This window comes from Anneissia japonica, unplaced genomic scaffold (genome assembly GCF_011630105.1).
Source record: "Anneissia japonica isolate Jap-2015-1 unplaced genomic scaffold, ASM1163010v1 scaffold287644_len24395_cov104, whole genome shotgun sequence".
NCBI lineage: Eukaryota > Metazoa > Echinodermata > Crinoidea > Comatulida > Comatulidae > Anneissia > Anneissia japonica.
Window position 1 is genome coordinate 1,791 of NW_022706708.1, and position 21,896 is coordinate 23,686.

Here is a 21,896-nt window from a genome sequence, read left to right on the forward strand (position 1 = left end):
ATGTATTTTACTTGAATAGTCAACTGACGCCGTGGCACTACCCTCATCAGTGTCAATGGTCTCGTCCGGTGGACAGTTTAAAGTAGGCTTTTCTGTATCTGTAGCAAAAGTTAGATACAATTTAAGCAAATAATTATTATGCGATCGTTTTACTAATGTATAGTTATTCTATAAAAGCTCAGTTGGTCGATCAACGAATGAAATTATTTATTAAAAACATACTGTTAAATTCCATATCTATTTTAAATAATTAAGTATAAACTATGTTTTCTTTTTTTCTGGTTCAATATACCACCACCACTAGCACCACTTGAATGTTTTTCAAATATATATTATTTATTTAAAAATAATGAAATTATTTACATAATTGATTACCAAAAAAATAAGTCAATCTTAATCTATTCAATTTTAAAGAGATACGTTAAATCGAATCACTAACCTTGGACACTTATAGTAAACGTACAAGAACCATTATTCCCTGATGGGTCTGTAGCCGTGAAATTGAATGTGTGTGCTCCAATTGCAAGATCATCAGGTATTGATTCATTGGGATTAGGAGAAATTGCAGTGATATTCCCGGAGTTGTCACTTGCATTTATTTTACTTGAATAGTCAACTGACGCCGTGGCACTACCCTCATCAGTATCAATGGTCTCGTCCGGTGGACAGTTTACAGTAGGCTTTTCTGTATCTGTAGCAAAAGTTTAATACAATTCAATCATTAATTATTACGCGATTTTTTTTTACTTTTTTTTGTTTTTTATTGTTTTCTATATTTAAGTTTATTTGGCCGATCAACTAATTAAATTACTTGTTAAACATACTGTTAAATTCCACATCTATTTAAAATAATGCATTGTCAACTATCTGTTATTATTTGCTTTCTTCTGATTAATACAATACTGCCACTCCCATTACCATTGTACTACTACTGCAGCTACTACTACTACTGCAGCTACTACTACTACTGCAGCTACTACTGCAGCTACTACTACTACTACTACTGCAGCTACTACTGCAGCTACTACTACTACTGCAGCTACTACTGCAGCTACTACTACTACTGCAGCTACTGCTACTACTACTACTGCTACTGCTACTGCTACTACTACTACTACTATACAACTACTGCAACTACCACCATTACCACCACCACCACATTTTCTACTACTACCACCACCACCACCACCACATTTTCTACTTAATGATACTATATTAACATAAGTATCATGACTTACCCTGTCTCTTATACACATCTAGATGTGGATAAGAGACAGTCCTTTATGGAATTCGAGAAAAAAGATAAATATTTTGTTTATGGTTGGCATAAATGGAGCCTATGTCTATGTACCGGCTTTAAAACGTTGGCTAGACCAGAGTGAAGCCTGTTTTTATTCATTGTCCAATATACAATGTGGTGATGTATATGACTTTTGATTCCGGCAACCACGAGTTGTACAGTAGTAATAAATTGACTAGTTCTAGATCGGGTCGTAGAGCGAGATATATGATGGTCCTTCATGCATCGGCACCGTCGTCGTGCTCGGTTCTCAAAATTGGCATATGCTTTAAATTTTACCGATTTTACGTGTGCACTATGGCCCAACCATTTTTAGTAAAAATACATGTCTGTTTTAGATTTTATTTTGTAAATGTTAATGTCGATTATCAACAAATGAAATTATTTAATAAACATATACTATTAAATTCTACATATATTTTAAATAATGTAGTGTAAACTAATGCTTTCTCTTTTCCTTCTGATTAAATTTACTGCTACGGCGACTACTACTACTACTGCTACTGCTACTGCTACTACTACAACTACACTACTACTGCTACTGCTACTACTACTTACTACTGCTACTGCTACTGCTACTACTACTACTACAACTACAATACCACTACTACAACTACACTACTACTGCTACTACTACTGCTGCTACTACTACTGCTACTACTACTGCTGCTGCTGCTACTGCTACTGCTACTACTACTACTACTACCATCATTACCACTACCACTACCACTACCACAACCACTACCACAACCACTACTACTAATACTACTACTACTACTACTACTACTACTTATAACTAGTACAAGTGGTCTTTAAATTTGAAAGACCCCTTTTAGTGCCGGGGTTTCAACGGACTTTAGTAGCTTTTAGGCTCTGATTATAAAAATAAAGTTAAAAAACATTAAATGTTGCTAATCTTGGACCACAGAGAGTTGGTCTTTAATTGGCAGCGTCTTTAATTGTAGGAAAATCTAACAATATTCAATTTTAAAAAGGTACTTTACATCGTAAAATATGCGTAATGACTAACCTTGGACAGTTATAGTAAACGTACAAGTACCATTGTTCCCTGACGAGTCCGTAGCCGTAAAAGTGAATGTATGTGCTCCAATTCCAAGATCATCAGGAATTGTTTCATAGGGATTAGGAGAGATTGTAGTGATATTCCTGGAGTTGTCAGTTGCATTTATTTTACTTGAATAGTCAACTAACGCCGTGGCACTACCCTCATCAGTGTAAATGGTCTCGTCCGGTGGACAGTTTATTGTAGGCTTTTCTGTATCTGTAGAAAAGGTTTATTTATAACCAATAATTATAACGCGATTGTTTTACTAAATGTATCTGGTTTTAATTTAAGTTCAGGCAGTCGATTATCAACAAATGAAATTATTTGATAAACATATACTATTAAATTCTACATATATTTTAAATAATGTAGTGTAAACTAATGCTTTCTCTTTTCCTTCTGATTAAATTTACTGCTACGGCGACTACTACTACTACTACTGCTACTGCTACTACTACTACTACTACAACTACACTACTACTGCTACTGCTACTGCTACTGCTACTACTACTACTACTACTACAACTACTACAACTACACTACTACTTACTACTGCTACTACTACTACTACTACAACTACAATACTACTACTACAACTACACTACTACTTCTGCTGCTGCTGCTGCTACTGCTACTGCTACTGCTACTGCTACTGCTACTGCTACTGCTACTGCTACTGCTACTGCTACTGCTACTACTACTACTACTACTACTACTACTACTACTACTACTACTACTACTGCTACTACTGCTACTACTGCTACTACTGCTACTAGTAACAAGTAAAAGTGGTCTTTAAATTTGAAAGACCCCTTTTGGTGCCGGAGTTTCAATGGACTTTAGTAGCTTTTAGGCTCTGATTATAAAAATAAAGATAAAAAACATTAAATGTTGCTAATCTTGGGACTACAGAGAGTTGGTCTTTAATTGGCAGCGTCTTTATTTGCAGGAAAATCTAACACTAATCAACTTAAAAAAAGTACGTTGTACATCGTAAAATATGCGTAATGACTAACCTTGGACAGTTATAGTAAACCTACAAGTACCATTGTTTCCTGACGAGTCCGTAGCCGTAAAAGTGAATGTATGTACTCCAATTCCAATATCAACAGGAAATGTTTCATTGGGATAAGGTATGATTGTAGAGGTATTCCCGGAGTTGTCACTTGCATTTATTTTACTTGAATAGTCAACTGACGCCGTGGCACTACCCTCATCAGTATTCACAGTCTCGTCCTTTGGACAACTTAATTTAGGTTTTTCCGTATCTGTATCAAAAGTTAGATATATTAAACATTAGATTAATTATACACGATCCCTCGACTAACATATTTGCTTTTAAGTACAGTCGGTCGATCAAATAATGATTCAACTTTATACACTTTTGCATTTATTTTAACATAGCCAGAAATATTTGTTACTTAGTCTTTTTTTCTTACCTTAAAAGCAACAGATTGTCATAAAAACGTAAACAAAAATATTAGTTAATTTAGTGTTATTCGGATAATGGCCATATAGATCATAAAATAACAATAATAATTAATAATAAAATTAGAAAATATTATTAATGTTACATATTAATATATCGATACAGCACCAGCATATATATATGTATATATATATATATATATATAATATAATATAAATCATCAAAGGTACATATACAGTGTTTTACATAAGGACATGATGGAACATCGTAGGCTACATCGTAGCTTTCAACGAATGAAGTCCTATAAAAGTCATTGTGTAATAAAATGCCTCCGACGGGAATCGAACCTGCGACTTCTCGCTGACAAGGCGAGCGTCATAACCACTAGACCACGAAGGCTTCATGGTTGAACAGGTCCAAATAACCGTCGGGAACATTGTATTACACAATGCTACGCCTCAAGAGAGCGTTTGGCCAGATAAATCTGGTAATACGGCTAGAAATACTGTCGTATATTATATATTGTTACATCCTTGCCTAGTTTTAATTAACTTCTTTATAAAATTATATAATATAATATTTTGTAGTTAGCATTTTTATGACCTTAAGTTTTACTCAACATTTTCTAAGAAAGTACTATTTCCTTATTTTAATTTGTTTTACTTTGTAAAGCTCATAAATATTATTATCCTACAGTATGCTATTGTCCTATGACACACAAGTTCCTTTACCCGTGGTCAGTATTTAATTAAACGCACGCAAGGTAAATGAACTGACCTTGGAATCTCCAAGACTTGAATTCGGTTTCACATCCTGGACATTTACTTTCAGTTGGTCCAAACCAATTATTTATTACTTTAATTATGTATATGTTTATCGGACACTTTACTGTAGCTTTTAATGGTGGATTAGTTTGCTAAACTTGTTGGAATTGGTGCAAAGTGTCACACCCATCTTAAATGATCTTACTACCCTAAGTAATTCAGTTGTAATTTGGGATCCAGTGCAGACAACTCAAGACATCTTTACTACCTGGAACCCTGTTATTTTGTCCGGCTTCAGTTCCTCTCTGATCTGTAAGTAAAGTACTTAAGTTGCTGCTTAAGGTTCTAGCCACCACCATCCTCTAAGCTCATTTATATGTTTAATTTCTATCTTTGTTTAATTACCGTATTATAATGACATTGTAAATAAATTATATATATTTTGTAAATACACAAAAGTTGTGATCTCTTCTCTGTTAATTATTCTGAGCCGTAACGTAACAGAAAGTGGGGGCTCGTTCGGAGACAGAACATTTTTAATTGGCTCATGAATTAACCATTTGGTTTATGTTCTTTCCATTTTTAATATTTTTTTTAAATTTTCAAATTTAAGCACCATGGCTTTTGTGTTGGCAGAGTTTACTGAATCGCCTTCTCTGGACGTTCTTGAAAAATGTAGAAAATTAGACCTTCCTGAAATAATTAAGCATTATAACTTAGTTGGGGATCCAAAGTTGCGCAAAGCACAGCTACGGAATATAATTATCGAGTCCCTTGTGGATAACGATATTTTTGAAGAGGAGGCTCTTCAACATTTAGAGGAAATAGGTGGACCACCATCCCTAGAGTTAGAATTACAAAAAATGAAGTTACAATTACAGGCTAGGGATCTAGAGCTAAATGCAGAGAAAAATAAGCTAGAGCAAGAGCTATATGCCGAGAAAAATAAGCTAGAGCAAGAGTTAACTGCCGAAAGAAATAGGCTAGAACTGGAAAAGGAAAAGCTTAAAATGGAGTTAGATCTCCAATTTTAAATTAAGGAAATGGAACTTAAATCTAGGGACAAAGCAGAGCCCAAGTTTGATGTTAGTAAAGATAGTCGTTTAGTCCCACCATTTAAAGAATTTGAAGTCGACAAATATTTTCAGCATTTTGAAAAAATTGGTCAGTCCATAGGATGGCCAAAAGATAAATATACACTTCTCCTACAGAGTGTATTGACTGGAAAAGCTCGTGATATTTATGCCTCTTTAAATACAACCGAAATTAGTGACTACGATATTGTTAAAAGAGCAATCTTAAAGATATGAGCTTGTTCCAGAAGCCTATCGGCAAAAATTCCGCAGTTACCGCAATAGTGGTAATCAAACCTACATGGAATTTGCGCGCGAACAGGAAAATCTGTTCGATCGCTGGTGCACCTCAGAAGAAATTAACAAAGATTATAAATTACTTAGGGAATTGACCCTTGTCGAACAATTTAAACAGTGTGTGCATCCAGCGATTAAAACGTATTTAGATGAAAAGAAGGCCAAAACCCTTAAGGATGCAGCCGTTTTGTCAGATGACTATGCCTTAACCCACAAAGGGACTTTTACACAAGGTAAACCCTTTTCGCCTTCACCCTCTTGTGGTAGTAAGGTGGGGGCTGGCCCCAACCCCTCAAAACCAACTGGTAAAGGGTCAGGGGACCAAAAACCTGTATCCACGGGATAAAAATGCAAGTTTGCGATGTAACTATTGTAAAAAAAGTAGGACATATTATGTCTGAATGTTATTCGCTAAAACGTAAAGAAGCGAATACTAAGCCTGAGTCAAAACCGACTGGCTTTATTGGTAATCCTTTGGGGGAACCAATTTGAAAACTGACAAAATTAATGTCATTAATGAGGATAATATCCTTTTAAGCCCTAAAATGAGTGAGTATTCACCATTCATTTCACATGGTTCTATTTCCATAAATGGGGACTCTGGTAGTAACCTGTGAGAATACTACGCGATACTGGCGCTTCACAATCCTTAATTTTGGAAGGGGTTCTGCCTTTATCCAAGAAGACTTCATCGGGTAGTAGAGTACTTTTACAGGGAATTGAATTAGGCTATTTTAATGTCCCTTTACACCATGTATTTTAAAATTCAGAGTTAGTTACAGGGCTAGTTAAAGTAGGAGTTCGTAAAGAAGTTTCTTTTGAAGGGATCACCTTCTAATTGGGTAACGATTTAGCAGGGGCTAAAGTTAGAGTAGACCCAGTTTTATCTACAACGCCTCTTATTGATCAACCAGATCATTTTGACTCATTGTTGCCCATGTGTGTTGTTACTCGATCCATGAGTACAAGAAATAAATCACTCCCAGGGGTAGATCTGACCGATAATTTCCTACCTGTGATAGCCGTAACGTAACAATATGTATATGTATATATATGTGTGTGTATATATGTATATATATATGTGTGTGTGTATGTATATATATGTGTGTATGTATATATGTGTGTGTGTATGTAGATATGTGTGTGTATGTATAAATGTGTGTATGTATATATGTGTGTATGTATATATATATATATATATATTACATGACACATGTATTTTTAATGATACGTAATTACTAACCATTAACCGTTACTGTAAACGTACAAGTATGATTATTTCTCGACGAATCTGTAGCTATGAAGGTGAATTGTTCAACTCCAATCCCAAGATGAGCTGGAAAGATCTGAGTAGGATCGGGAGAGATCACTGAATCGTTAACACAGTTGGTATGAATTGCACTAGAATAGTTAACTGAAGCCGTGGCCGCTCCAGTGTCGGTCTCCACAGTCACGTTAGATGGGCATGTCATTGCAGTTGTTTCTATAGAAGAGAATGAATTAAGTGAATTAAAATGGATAATTATTAGGCCAAAAATTTTTGTTTTCCCCCCTCCACTCGCACTTAACTCACTGAAAAAATAGGGGCGAAAAAAAAGAAGTTTTTTTTGCTTTTTTCTTTACAAATTAAAAAAAATGTGAGTGAATTTATCTTTATTCTTTGCCAGATGCCCTACAAATTAGTCTAAACTTGTTGGCTGATGTAAGAATATGCCATTCTAGACATCTGTGTGTTATTTTTGTATCATCTGATGAGTATTTAAAAAAATATATAAATAAAAAAAACTTTTTCCACTCGTCCCTATTTATCATTTTTTTTAAAAGAAGGGCAAACAAACAATTTATTTTAATTATTTTGCCTTATCATCATTGTCATCATCATCATCGTCGTCGTCATTGTCATTGTCATCGTCATCATCATCCTCACCCTCCTCCTCCCCATTATTATTTTTATGCAAATATTTTCAACTTTCTTATCTAGGTAGTATATAAAACGGCATCTTGAGAATATTATACTAGGTTTGGTCTACAGGAGCTCGTGCTTCATACAGGTCATTCCATTAACAGACCAGAAATATTTCCTATAAAAAATACGCCGCAACTTCTGTAGCTTATTCAATTTGTGTATTTAGCTACTTTTAAATTTATCCTATGTATAAATTGTGTTATCGTATTTTAGTTAGCTGTTGCAATGAATAATTCTGTAACTGTATTTTCCTATAGAGCAATAAATATTGTAGAGTTTACATTATTGAACATATGGTATAATTTTTTTTTTTTATTATTTGTTGGGTGTTCTGAATGGTGTGCGGTAAAAATGGCCCCGGTAAAAATGGCCCCAGTAAGAATTGCCCGGGTAAGAATGGCCCCGGTAGAAATGGCCCGGGTAAAAATGACCCCAAATGACAGGTAGGTAAAAATGACCCAATGATAAAATTGAGTAATAAAAATGATTTTTTTTTTCAAATATTTAAATACTGTAAAGTAGCAAGAATTAATCAATAAATAAAAAATGGCCCCAATTTTAAAATTTGATTTCTTTTTAAATGAATTTTTAAACTATTTAAATGCTGTAAAATAGCAAAAATTCATTAATTAAATCATTATGATAAAATTCATTAAAATCGCCAAACTACTTAAATAATTAAATAGCAAAAATTAAATCAAAATAAACCATATGCATATTTTAAAACTAAAATAACTTGTAATGTCAAATAAGTTGCAATTTGTTATTATTTACTTTATTTCATATTCATATCGACATTAAAAACAAGTTACAGATCGTGGCCAAAGCCCGAATTGGCAGCAACTTTTACAAGGAACAAAAGGTCACATACAAAATCCACACACACAAAAAAAGAAAATCAAAATGTAAAAAAAAAAAAAAAAGACGTACAAGTGGAACAACTACATAGTTCTAAGAGAGGGGAGCAGCCAGTCCCTCAATCGCCAGGAAGACTAATGGGGGGAGGGGGATTATGTGATATTAAGTATTTGAATGTAGTATGGTATGGGGACTATTAGAAAATATTTTGGTTTTGCATTTAAGCTGTGAAAAATTACTTCCATTGCGTAGACTTCTACCATGAGATTGTTGTCGGGTGGGGAGGGGGATCAGATCAGCAGAATGATTAGTAAGAGAAAGGCCTTAGCAAATTTGAGGCAGTGGGCTACTCTCCTCTCATAGAGGGGATCCAGATTACAAAGAGATCTAGAATGTTCATAGGCCTGATAGTCCTTTCCTAAAATAATACGGCAAGCACGCTTCTTAGTAGCCTAAAGTTTTGCACTAAGTGTTTTAGTGATTCCAGGGTGCCATATCACATCAGCATATTCGAGGACAGGTCTTATGTATCCAGTATAAATAGCACAAAGTGCAACTGTGCTCAGCCCAAATTTTTTAAGATTGTTAAAAATGAAAATTTTCCTGTTAGCCTTAGCAGTAATGTTATCAATATGGCAACAATATTTTAAATCATTCAGTACAGCGACGCCTAAAATTAAAGCCTCTTCACAAAAATCAATATGGGATTCACCAATGTAAAAACTTTGTTCAGGAATTATAGTACACATAGCAAAGCATATTTGCATAGCTTTACATTTACAGTACTAGGATTTAAAAGCAGAGAATTATCAATACACCATTCATGAAATTGATTAAGGTCATTCTGTAAGAAGCCTTCTTGTGATAAAAGTCGATTTTCCTAAAAAGGAGACATCAACGTATTTAAAGTACCGTATTTGGTTTTTAGAACCCATTGCAGCATCAGTGATCATAATCTGAAAAGCTAAAAGTCCGAGCTTAGTCCCTTGTGGGACACCACCCTTGAGACAAACAGAAGAAGACATAGCATAGGTGTAGATCCCGGGGGGATGGGGGATATATCCCCCAAATATTTGACAAGGGGTGGGGAATGGTCAGTGCCGGATGAAGCATCGTCTGGCCTCAAGGCACATTTTGGATATGGTCCAAAAATGTTAATTGAATGGACCCCATGGTAATAATTACGAAATGTAAAAACCCCAGCTACCGTGATTACTCATTCAATGGTAATTGGTCTACACCGTCTATTTGCTCTCTCCAATGCCTGCTGTAAACGAGGGTGCATGGAACTAACAAAACTACTACCGTTTAACTTCACTCTGATTTTAGGCCTTTTGCAGGCTCACAGATCTATCGGGATTCACAGACGGTTGCGTGAACATGTCGAAATAAAAAGAATTACAGGAAAAAGAAAAACGTGTGCAAGATCGGCTTTTAGCTAGGTGTTTTTATGGGAGAATCCTGCTAGATCAAAGGTCCTTTTACTGATACAAACATTATCGACTGCTATAATTCCGTAATTATAAACCTGTCATCAAGAATGTATAACTCAGGACTTTAAATAAATCTGGTTTTAGAATAATTTTTTGGATAATTTGCTTTTGTTTCACCAGTATAAACAAGTTCTCGTAACCTCGAAAGCTCCGATAAGGGCAGTTATAGTAGAGGCAGTAGAGTAAAAAAATCTAATAATTAATCAACTATTAATTAATTAGCCCAATGTTTCTAGAGTTCCTCGTGAGGGCAGTATAATAGATGCAGTAGATTTAAAGAGATCTATTAATCAATCAGCTATGAATCAATCAGCCTCATGAGATGAGGGTAGTAAAATAGAGGCAGTAGATCTAAAACAGATGTATTAATAAAATAAATCGAGTGTTTATAGAGCTCCTCATCGGAGCTAAACACATATATCTGCAACGTTTCCGATGTACTTCGATTATCTTTTCTCAAGCATTGAATCTTAATGCTGGTCAACACCTCTATACGTGGTGAGATACGCCCTTGATAATGGATAGCCGAAGTTCATCTAAAAAAATTGCATGTATGTTACATGTTTCTTACACTAGTTAAACAAATGAAATCATCCCTGTCTCTTATACACATAATCATCCCCCCCCCCCCCAGAAAAAAAGAAAAAATAGAAATAGTAAACAGTTTGTGGTTGTACAATCTTGCACAATAATAAACAATAAATAATATCTTTCCTCACAATAAAATTGATCAAATCTAAGTAAAAGTACTTAACATAAACAAATAAAATCTTACCTTTATTTTCAACACAAAGCCCTTTACTGTTACAAATATTATCGACTGCTACCTTTCCGTTTGAGGCTCTTCCTACTAATTCCAGGTATCTGTGACTGTTAATTAATTGTAAGCTGATATACTTCCATTGCCCGATGTTCTCACTAATGAAGAGTACTCTCCTATAATTGGATGCAATGTTATCATATTGTTCGATGGCTAGATCTGAACGTCCACTTATATAATAGTAAAATGTCAGACAAAAATCACTCCAAGTAGCTGGCACTGTTGGAATGTACATCGTTCTGATGTCATTGTTAGATCCTACATGTATATAATAACCATCTGAAAACCAAGGAAATATTAATATATTAATGATATATATTGATATATTCACAAAAGTGTTTAAAGAAATGTTCAGCTTTATATTTTTTTTCTTTTCCTCGTCGATACTGTTTTCATTAACAACATGAATTTGTCTTTTAATTGTCATATTAACATACACGTTCATTAAATTGCTATCACATTTTTTACGAATATTAATTATTATGCGTGTTATTATTTTTACTATTAGTATTATTATTATTATTACTGTGATTATTAGTACCATCATTATCATTATCCTATTATTGATATCCAGATGATACTACAGAAACTAAAAACTGAAGCATGATACAATAAGTTTTTAGTTTCATCGGACTGAGTGTCTCAGTAGGCTAACACGGTTAGCAAGTAAAATAATAGGTACGGAGGTCAATGGCTTAAGTTGTTTATGTGAAGGTGCCTTACTTAATAAAATTAAGGACTTAGCGAATGACCAAACTCACCCACTTAATAAGTTCATAACAATTAGTAAATCTGGCAGAATAATTCCAACTTTAAAATGTACCAACCGTCATAAATACTCATTTTTACCATGTGCAGTAAGAGTCTTTTTACGAACAATTCAGTAGATAATCTCATCATCAAGCTTATCTACTGTATTAGATTCCATGCCATATTCCTCTCCTGGACCTCACAATATAGTTCAGCCTTGTTAATTCCGTGTGTAATATATTTTTATATTCATATTTAATATTACATCTGTTAAGTGTTGTCTGGTATTTTATAGTGTGAGAGTAATCGATTTCCACTGTTTATTATCAACTCAAAGAAACAAATCTCGTATATATGTACTATGTATGTCGAAAATAAATCTTGAATCTTGAATTGTTAATATTGAAATTAGTATTATTACTGTTAGTTTCAATATATTTGTTGTTATTGTATATCAATATTTATGATTATTAATATTAATATTTTTATCGGTGTTATTATTATAATTGATATTAATTATTATTATCATTATTATTGACGATGATTAATGATGATAATGGTGATGATGATGAATTATTATTAATGTTACTATTTGAGGGCGCTTCAATCTGCCGTACGGCCATAAATTTGACTGTTAGTTGATTGTTTAGTTTGTCGATTTTTGTTTTGTGGTCTTGGTATTTTGTATTTATCCAAAAATGTTGAGTCTGTGATAAGGTGTGGCACCTTATAAATCACTAGAACTTTTATCTACAATTGTCAACTCATATTTTAAAGCCCTTTTGGAGATTCGCTATATCTCTTGTAACACAGCTCAACCGCGGTGAATAAATTGTCTTTGACCAAAAGACAACAATGGAACTGCTATGTACCGTACGTTCAAGCCAAAGCTACTTGTCTTTTTTTCAATGTCTCCCCCACCCCCTCCCTCCAACCTCCGCCTTTAAAAAAATATTGCGCCCTTCCTGTGTATGACATTGAACTCCATTGCGTTGACACCAGACTCAGAATATGTCTTAGTGACTGCTGATGAGGCGAGAATGCATACATCTGTTTTTAGGATGCAATTATTTGACAATCTGGTTTTACATGTCCATTTTTCGCGATTATGACTATTTTAGATAAAGAATGTTTTGAGCAGTGGTGGATTCAAGGCCCACTTCCCCCCTAAATTGTTTTAATGGATTAAAAAAAGAAAAGGGCTCCTATCCAAATTTAAGTGTAATTTCCAGCCATCTAATCCTAATCATAATTTTCTTACCCCAGCCCCCATGGTGGAGCTGTGGTGGATGGTTCCATAATCTGTAAAAGTCCTGGTCACCTCTCTTTTGAATTCCTGGATCCACCACTGTTGAGTTTTATATAATAATTGTTAGGCTTACTAAAATTACTATGATGCGTTTATTGCAATTTTCACTTTATCATCTCAAAACAGTCCCAAAACCATTTAGAGCGCGTTATTTTCCAGAGGGCTTCGCCCCTGGACCCCCAGGGTCACACGTACCTCGCATAAACGCTCCCCCATCTTTCAAAATCCTGGATACGTCCCTGTAAAGACCAGGCATCCTGAGATCTGTGCTGTAGTATATTGGGTGTTTTACTGCAGGTTGTAAACGAAAACACACGCAAAGATGCCATATTAGATCTAATACTTACCAACATTTCATTTCAAAATTATTTAACGTACCTATAATAAGTTCCCCACTGGGAAAAGTGGCCATAACACTATGTATTGGGTATCGAATAATTCAATTAGTCAAGCCGGTAGTGTTAGGAACTGCAACTATAGACGGGTATTTAAGCACAATCTATACGAGTTTGGTAGGTGGATCGATTACTCGCACACCTGGGATGAGATGTTTACAAGATAAAACGGGCTCTTTTTATTCGAACATTGTTAAAGCCATTAGTCTACATTTTCTAATCAGATCTGTTAAGTTGCATCCAATAGATAAGGCGTGGATCACACGAGATTAAACGTTATTAATTAAGAAACTTCAAAAAAACTTTTTAGACAATAATAGAGTTCCTATATAGAAAGAATTGCGACATGAGACGCTGCTGGGTATCCATCTTGGTGCCTTGCATTCATGAGTGACCACAAAGCCTATGTTACAATGTGGCGATTGCAAAAATAATAGACAATTGAAAAAAAAAAAAATTATTATAAGAAAATTTTACGTCATTTGATAGTATATATCTGTTAATCAACATGTGTTTGAAAATTTATAAAAAAATTCCAAAAGATGTTGATTCTCAATCTGCTGTTATTAATTATTATATTACATGCAGATTTTGCTTGATCAAAATTTCATAGCGCCTTAGCTAGGCGTACAACATCGCTTTGCTCGGCCCATAAAATAGTAGGCGACAGGGCCTAGGCCTTTTCACTGGACAACTTACAAATTCGTATAGTAAATGGGTGTTTGTGGCACGCCTCAGCTAGGGTCCCAGTCCGATGGTATCTCCAAAATAACTAGTAATATATAATAAGAGAAATCCGTAAATCATACGCTAAATGAAAAAGTACTACGCTACTTTTATAGCTAGCAAGGCCTAGAGTACTACCCTACCTACGTACTGTACTGCAGTTTCTTAAAACTTATAATAGTGGTGTAGAATAGTCTTTTAAGAACATTTCCAGAAAAAAATAATGTGATACGATTCATCGTTACGTTATGGATTTTTAAGTAACACGAGTTCAATAATTTTGCCCCGAAGCCTATCTTATTTCTGTTGGCTACGCACCATTGACTTGATCAATGGGGCACCAAGATGGCAGATAGAGGGCGGTCAGTAGTCACGTGACCTGAACCGCTCATGTCGCAACTCTGAACTCTACACAATAATATCAAATGGCACCCCCTACGAAACAAAGTAATTCTATAAAATTGCCCACTGCCATGAAAGCAACAATTGCATTGAGAAACTTAAATCCACTGATCCACTGATGGGATGGCACAGGGGCATACAGACAACTAATAATAATAAGCTAAAAAAAAAAAAAAAAAAAAAAAAAAAAAAAAATAATTGAACAATTTGCACGTGTATCTCAAAGTAGACCCCCTATTGATGTAACAGACTTACCTGTTATATTCCCTCCTCAAGTCTTACTATGTTAAATGTATTATGAGTTAAGTAAGTTGAACAACGGCGGCGGAACGTTTTTGAAAGTGTGGGGGGGGGGTGCATTTCATAAGATCGAGTTTGCGAGCGAAGCGAGCATCTAGGCTGGGGGACAGGGGCCGGCAAGGGCCCCGGGGCAACGGATATTTTACGAAGTTTGGTGAATTTTATAAGTTATTTTATAGGCATCTATTGTAATATGATTTCATATTTGTTGTAATTTCCAGTGGCGGATCCAGGAATTCGAAAAAGAAAGGCCCAGTGAGGGTACTTTCACAGATAGATCTATACTACGTTTGCCTCACCATGGTTGGGATGAGGCAAGAAAAGGTGTGATTATGGCACATCTAGATGGCCGAAAATTGCACTTCCAGACAAAAAATTTGTATATAATAATCTTTATATCTCCATTTTTTATTGAACAATTTAGGAGGGTCGGGTCGGCCCGGCTGGGTCCCCATGAATCCGCCACTGGGTACTTGGAGCAGATTGAGAAACATTTGTGATTATGGTACCTCTAGATGGCCGGAAAATACACTCTTAAAATTTTAATATAATTTTCCTTATATCTCCATTAAAAAAAAAAAGAACACGACCTCAATGAACTATTCATTATGAGGGTTATCCTTGATATGGGTTCACCGACGAAAACTTCACTTTTCCCCCGATGGATAAAAATTACCCTTCTATGTAGCTCGGAAATGATACTCCAACTGTGGCGGGTCCAGGAAGTCGAAATAGAGGGGTTCAAAGGAGAGTTTTGCGTAAATAGAATGTCCACCCGCCTCAGCCCCACAAAATTATGATTATGGCACCTCTAGATGGCCGGAAATGGCACTCTCAGATTAAATGTTGAATACTATTTTGTTTGTTTTCTTCTTTTTTTTTAAATAATTTTGAAAAAAAAAATAGGATGGTGTCGTGTGTTGACTGGGTTTCCCCTTGAGTCTGCCACTGTTCAATATAACACTTGACATAGCCTATCATTTTGTTTCACAAATGATTAATTCATAATGTCAAGCGAAAGATTTTTTTATTTGAAAGATTTTTTTTTACTCAATACAGTTTTTAAAGCCTATAACACATTAACTACAGTGTTGTAAATTCTGTAGTTAACCTTATTTTTAAAAATGGCTTAATTAAGTATCTTATTGTTTTCGTTAAATTAGATGGAGTTTGTGGTTATATTACGCTAGTTTGAAGGTTTACTGTAAGCCAATCAGTTACACTTACTATACATCATCGTAGTTAGCATAAAGAGGACTAGAACGTCGCTCCATTTGCCTAAATACAAATTCACGAATGCAGGCGATTTTTTGGATGCTCAGCTCAAAAAGGGAGCTTGTAATGTTCGTTAAAAAAACTAAAACAATAAAATCTATTTTATAATAATAATAATAATAATAATAATAATAATAATAATAATAATAATGGGTCAATTTATAAGGCGCAAATAAACAAGGTGTAAGCACGAAATAATAATAATAATGATAATAGTAATAATAATAATAATAATAACTCAACTGGTGCCGGGAACAGTAAAAAAAAGTGGGTGGGGGAAGGGCAGGCCCCCCCCCCCCAGTAGAAAAAGTGGGTGGGCCAATGCCCCCGGTTCCCCCGCTTTCGCCGCCGTTGAAGTTGAACCCTAATAAGGCATGTTTACAAGGTGAACTCCCCACCAAAGTAATAAAGGAATTTGCATGTGAATTTAGCGTCCCCATTGCCGACTTTCATTAATTTCTCAACTAGCTAAGGTATGTGGAAGCATTGTGTATAACTGGGCTCGAAGTGACATAATAAATGCTATAGGTGACCGTCATCAATACGGAAATATTAAAGATTTATCTACTAGCCACTGCCTGATTGTTCTTCTTATTGTACTACATAAAGGTACTGACGATACTGGTGCACTAGGTACTCTGATTGTAACAGATTTTAGCAAGGCATTTGATTGTATTGTTCATACTCTGGTCATTCATAGACTTTTAAAACTAGGAGTACGAGGTAAAATTGTACTTTGGATTTTAGACTTTTTAACAGACCGCCTCCAACCGGATCAGTATAAATCTTCTGTATCTTATTGGAAGTCTCTAACCTGTGGAGTTCCACAAAGAACTAAGCTATAGGCCCACTAATATTTATGAGTATGATCAACGTGCTTTAGAAAATACAACAGCCAATAAGTTCAAACTCGTTGATGACCTAAGCTTTGTACAAGTCCGTCCATCGGGTGCATGAGATGTTTTCGAAAATTATATTATAAATCCTGAAAAGTGGTCCGAGGATAGTTGTCTTAATTTATCCCTAATAAGTGTTAGTGCAATGCAGGTATGTTTCAAGAAGCATCCACCCCCACCTGCAGCCTACAGTATTAGTAGAAATAACGGATACCACGATTTTATGCCTAAGAATACAGTCTAACCTAAAAATGGGATCTACAGGTGGATGACATGGTTCCAATAGTAGCCATAGGTTATTTCTGTTATTCGCCTAAAGAAATTTGAAGTAGCAGTAGATGACTTAATAGCCGTATATAATGGTTACTTCAGTCCTGCATTTGCATATGCCACTCCAGTGTGGTACGGCAGCTTAACTGCTGGTCAAGGTGAGCGGCTGGAGAAAGTCCAAAAACGTGCTATTTGTATCATATATGGATATAAACGTTCATATGAACATGAATGATATGAAAAGCTTTGTCGTCTCTGGGCTAACAAACGCTAACGCACAGTATTTATGCTCATCTTTTGCCAAAAAATGTGCCAAATATGAAGCTCCGTCAACGCACGCTTATGTCATTAAAAAAAATTTAAGCAATACAGAGATATCAAAATAATGTAAAGCCAACAGATATATCAAAACTCATCCATTCCTTTTCTAACTAAGTGCTTGAACTTACAGTAAAATTTAGTAATTGAGAGATACCAACATTATTTTATGAAATTATTATTATAATGAAAAATTATTATTATTATTATTATTATTATATATATTTATAATTATTAGTACTATTATTATTATAAATATCATTATCCTTAATATTATATTTTATCTAAAAATAAAAAAAAATACAACAGCTGCTTACATTGCCACAACAGACCTGCAACTAAAATTGGATCAATTATGAAACTGATAGATCTTTAAATAATGTTTACTATACAAAAATCTCATCATTTTCTGTTGCATCTGGTTCTGGCAAAGCATCTCGGATATTTCCATCATATTTCAGACCTTTGTAGAAATCATGGTAAAACCTTGGAATGGCTAGAGATTTGCACAGATACATAAGATCATCATACTTTGCCTTTGTGATAGCTGGGAGTTCACTGAACTTGGGCATGAATGCATTTGACGAATTTGAAGGCCGACCACAGACACTAACGTTGACACGTAGTTTGCTAAACATCATCATAGTTGTACTTAAAGTGAATTGTATCTGGGTTATCTTTGAGATAACGCATCCATTTCATTTTCAGCCAGTTGACAGTGCCTCCATTTACATCTTTAGTGCGGTTTCTTATTATCGACTTTCCAAGGATCTTGAAATCAATAAATTCCTCTGTGGAAAGGATTTTCACTGAGAATGGATTGCGTTGCCTTGCCATGGCCACAATGCAGTAATAATCTCCAGGGCTGTAAACATTCTGGTTCTTAATCGCTGTCATCATTGAGTGTGCAGAGTCACACTCCATCTGTGAATGCCCCGACTCCATATAGAGGTGATGGATGCAGGTAATCTACGTATAACGTACTACATTTAGGCACATTGAGGAAAAGTACTGGTTTCTATTTTGTCCAGAACATGTGTCTGAAAAGAAAATAACACGTGTTACCTTAGCCGGGAGAGATTTCAAATACTGATACATGCATGTAGCAATTTCGCTGCTACCTCTTTCTCCGACTCCCTCGTGCCACATGAAGCAGTTTACGTTGTGGCTGTCAAGATCATATGTAGTGAGATTATATGTAGCAAGTTTTCGGCGATAAAACAGTGCTGATACATTCATTTTAGGGGAAAGCAATACTTGTTCCAAATCAAATCTGAATGTTAGAGACACAACAGCATTATCAGATTTGGAAAGTTCTTTAAATTCAAGTTTTAACTGTCGAACTCTGTTTTTCCTCTGATGATGGGCATCGTAATCGGCTTGTTGAGCTTGCTTTTCCTCATGACTAGAGTTTTCATAGCTAACGCAGAAACTACATTTGTCTTTTTTAGGCTTATGAAAAAATAAATTGAATTCTGACACGAAAACTGACCTGTAGTACGATTCTTTAACCTGTTTTGTTCTATCACCTTCATAATTTTCCATATAAAGGGAATGCATTTTTCTTATATTAAGGTTATGATCTAGGTATTTTCCAGTTGTCCCACTCCTTGCATAGTGGGAGGCTAGGGCAGGGAAGGAATTTATGTGTGACTTAACTGTATCTCGCAGTAGATCAGGTTTCTTAATACCAGGTGGTTTGCTGCACCTCCCATCTTTTGCAGACTGTCCTGTTTCGGACCTGTGGCTAATAGTGTAAGTCACAGTTTTTTCTCCAATACACAATGTCTTTAAAAATACAGCCTTGCAAACTTTGACCCTCTTGTCCCTAACAGTGAAATAGTAATGAAGGGTCATGTTGCGCCTACTGCCTGGTGTTTTACGGCTGTTTTTCTTCACACACACATGATTAGCAATATAATCTCTCTGTCGTTGTCTGTCTCCCATGATCCAGTAATTTCGAAAAATGGTGTCCCTGTCGTCATCTGAAAGTACAATATTGCATTTGTTGACGCATCTACCACAGCGGTGATAGATGATCTTCCTTGCCTGAACTACTTTCCCCTTTCTGGTTGTATATTCTAATCCTTTGTTTCGTGCCCACTTTAGTACATTCTGCTTCCATTCAAATTCATTTCTCTGCCTTTTTCTACTACGTCTCTTTTCCTCCCCATTACCCCTATTGGGTTGTACTACACCACCGATATTTTCTTTTGCTCCATCATTCTCCCTTGCTGCATAGCCTACATTCGGTCCTGCTTCATCTCCTATATTTGGCTCTGCTTTGTCGCCTACATTCAGTCCTGCTTCATCGCCTATATTTGGATTGGCTCTATCCCCTACATTCGGTCCTGCTTCATCTTGTATATGTGACTTGGTTTCATTGCCTACATTGAGTACTACTTCATTGCCTATATTCGCCTCGGCTTCATCGCCTATAATCGGTCCTGCTTCATCGCCTATATTCAATAATAAATAATAATTGATTAATAATAAACATTAATTTATAGTAATGTCTATTATTAGCAATAATTAATAATAATAATTATAATTAGGTAATACAGATAACAATAAATGATATTAATAAATTATAATTTATATATTTTGTGAAAGTGAACCAGCCAACAACCTCTGATCATTTAGGATCAATAAATAATAGTAATGTCTATTATTAGAAATAATTAATAATAATAATAAAAATAATTAAGTAATAAAGATAACAATAAATGATATTAATACATAATAATTTATATATTTTGTGAGAGATCATTTAGGATCAATAAATAATAATTGATTAATAATAAACATTAATTTATAGTAATGTCTATTATTAGAAATAATTAATAATAATTATAATATAATAATAATAATATAATAATAATAATATTAATAATAATTAGGTAATAAAGATAACAATAAATGATATTAATAAATATTAATTTATATATTTTGTGAAAGTGAACTAGCCAACAACCTCTGATCATTTAGGATCAATAAATAATAATTGATTAATAATAAACCTTAATTTATAGTAATGTCTATTATTAGAAATAATAATAATAATAATAATAATAATAATAATAATAATAATAATAATAATAATAAAATAATAATAATAATAATAATAATAATAAGGTAATAACGATAACAATAAATGATATTAATAAATAATAATTTATATATTTTGTGAAAGTGAACCATCCAACAACCTCTGATCATTTAGGATCAATAAACATTATTAAGCAATAAATATTAGGTAATAAATATAACAATAAATAATATTAATAAATAATATTTTATTTATATATTATGTGAGAATAAACCATCCAACAACTTCTGATCATTTAGGACCCTCAATAACAATTAATAATAATTCGTACATTAATAATAAATAATATAGCTTAGCTAAGGCATACTACTGTGGCATAATTAAAAACAAAAATTTAAAAAAATAATTTATAATAATTATAATTAATTTATATTTAATTATTCTTAATACTAATTAGGTAATATCAACAATATATAATATTAATAACAACAATAATAATAAATATAAATTATAATAATAATAATAATAATAAAATAATTTAATTTAAATATTATTATCATTAATAAATTATTTCTTCTTTACTCTATACTTTAACCATATTATGAAAGTGAACCAGTATTGTACTACCACAGCAACTGACTTAGCCTAGGCCTCCTGCTTAGACCCACTATCATAGGCCCACTAGCCTAGGCCCACTAGCCTAGGCCCCCTAGCATAGGCCTCCTAGTCCTATCTATGATTAAAACAAGTCTAGGTCTAGGCCTATCTAGGCCTAGGTCAGGCATTACTTTTAACTAGTACGGCCCAGGGCCTAGAATTTGTTTACTTACCACTGTCACTTTGGCTATTGCTAGATTCGGATGCTAGGTCGGACGGTTTATTCATCTTCCGATGAATAAAAATAATTTGAATCATCTGATTCATTGATTATTTCAATAGCTTCTTTTAAAGGAACCAACTTTCGTGAGTTAGGCATGGCTTCTGAAGGTACTGGGCATGCCCAGTCTCTTTACTTACGACCTTGTATTTAATAGTAAATGAATCTCACTTACGACCTTGTGTTACTGAGCAACTGTACCCAGCTAGCAAAGCGACGTTGGCCCAACGTTGGTAAACGTTGGCAAGCGTCGGTAAGCGTCG

The 21,896-nt window shown here is 34.4% G+C and overlaps 2 protein-coding genes across 2 annotated transcripts; both read right to left on the minus strand.

Moving 5' to 3' along the window:
* Nucleotides 1-434: 434 nt before the first annotated feature.
* LOC117106194 (hyalin-like) lies at nt 435-19,500 on the minus strand. Its single transcript, XM_033247546.1, has 7 exons — nt 19,367-19,500; nt 18,239-18,747; nt 11,022-11,345; nt 7,173-7,412; nt 3,383-3,634; nt 2,331-2,582; nt 435-691 (listed from the first exon to the last, which is right to left on the minus strand). The coding sequence occupies exons 2-7, from the start codon at nt 18,285-18,287 to the stop codon at nt 435-437; spliced, it is 1,374 nt and encodes a 457-aa protein (XP_033103437.1). The 5' UTR covers nt 18,288-18,747; nt 19,367-19,500.
* On the minus strand, nt 18,677-21,735 carry LOC117106195. The gene is made up of 2 exons (XM_033247547.1): nt 21,587-21,735; nt 18,677-20,166 (listed from the first exon to the last, which is right to left on the minus strand). The coding sequence occupies exons 1-2, from the start codon at nt 21,678-21,680 to the stop codon at nt 18,677-18,679; spliced, it is 1,584 nt and encodes a 527-aa protein (XP_033103438.1). The 5' UTR covers nt 21,681-21,735.
* Between the last annotated feature and the right edge of the window lie 161 nt (nt 21,736-21,896).

Bases quoted from the DNA above. Each gene is read 5' to 3' on its own strand.
- LOC117106195 (XM_033247547.1), bottom strand. From the start codon at position 21,680: ATGAATCAGATGATTCAAATTATTTTTATTCATCGGAAGATGAATAAA. The intron at 20,167-21,586 runs GTAAGTAAACAA...TATTGAATATAG, and splicing joins CAATAGCCAAAGTGACAGTG to GCGATGAAGCAGGACCGATT.
- LOC117106194 (XM_033247546.1), bottom strand. From the start codon at position 18,287: ATGCATTCATGCCCAAGTTCAGTGAACTCCCAGCTATCACAAAGGCAA. The intron at 3,635-7,172 runs GTTAGTAATTAC...CTTTTGATACAG, and splicing joins GTTTACAGTAACGGTTAATG to ATACGGAAAAACCTAAATTA. The intron at 692-2,330 runs GTTAGTCATTAC...CTTTTGCTACAG, and splicing joins GTTTACTATAACTGTCCAAG to ATACAGAAAAGCCTACTGTA.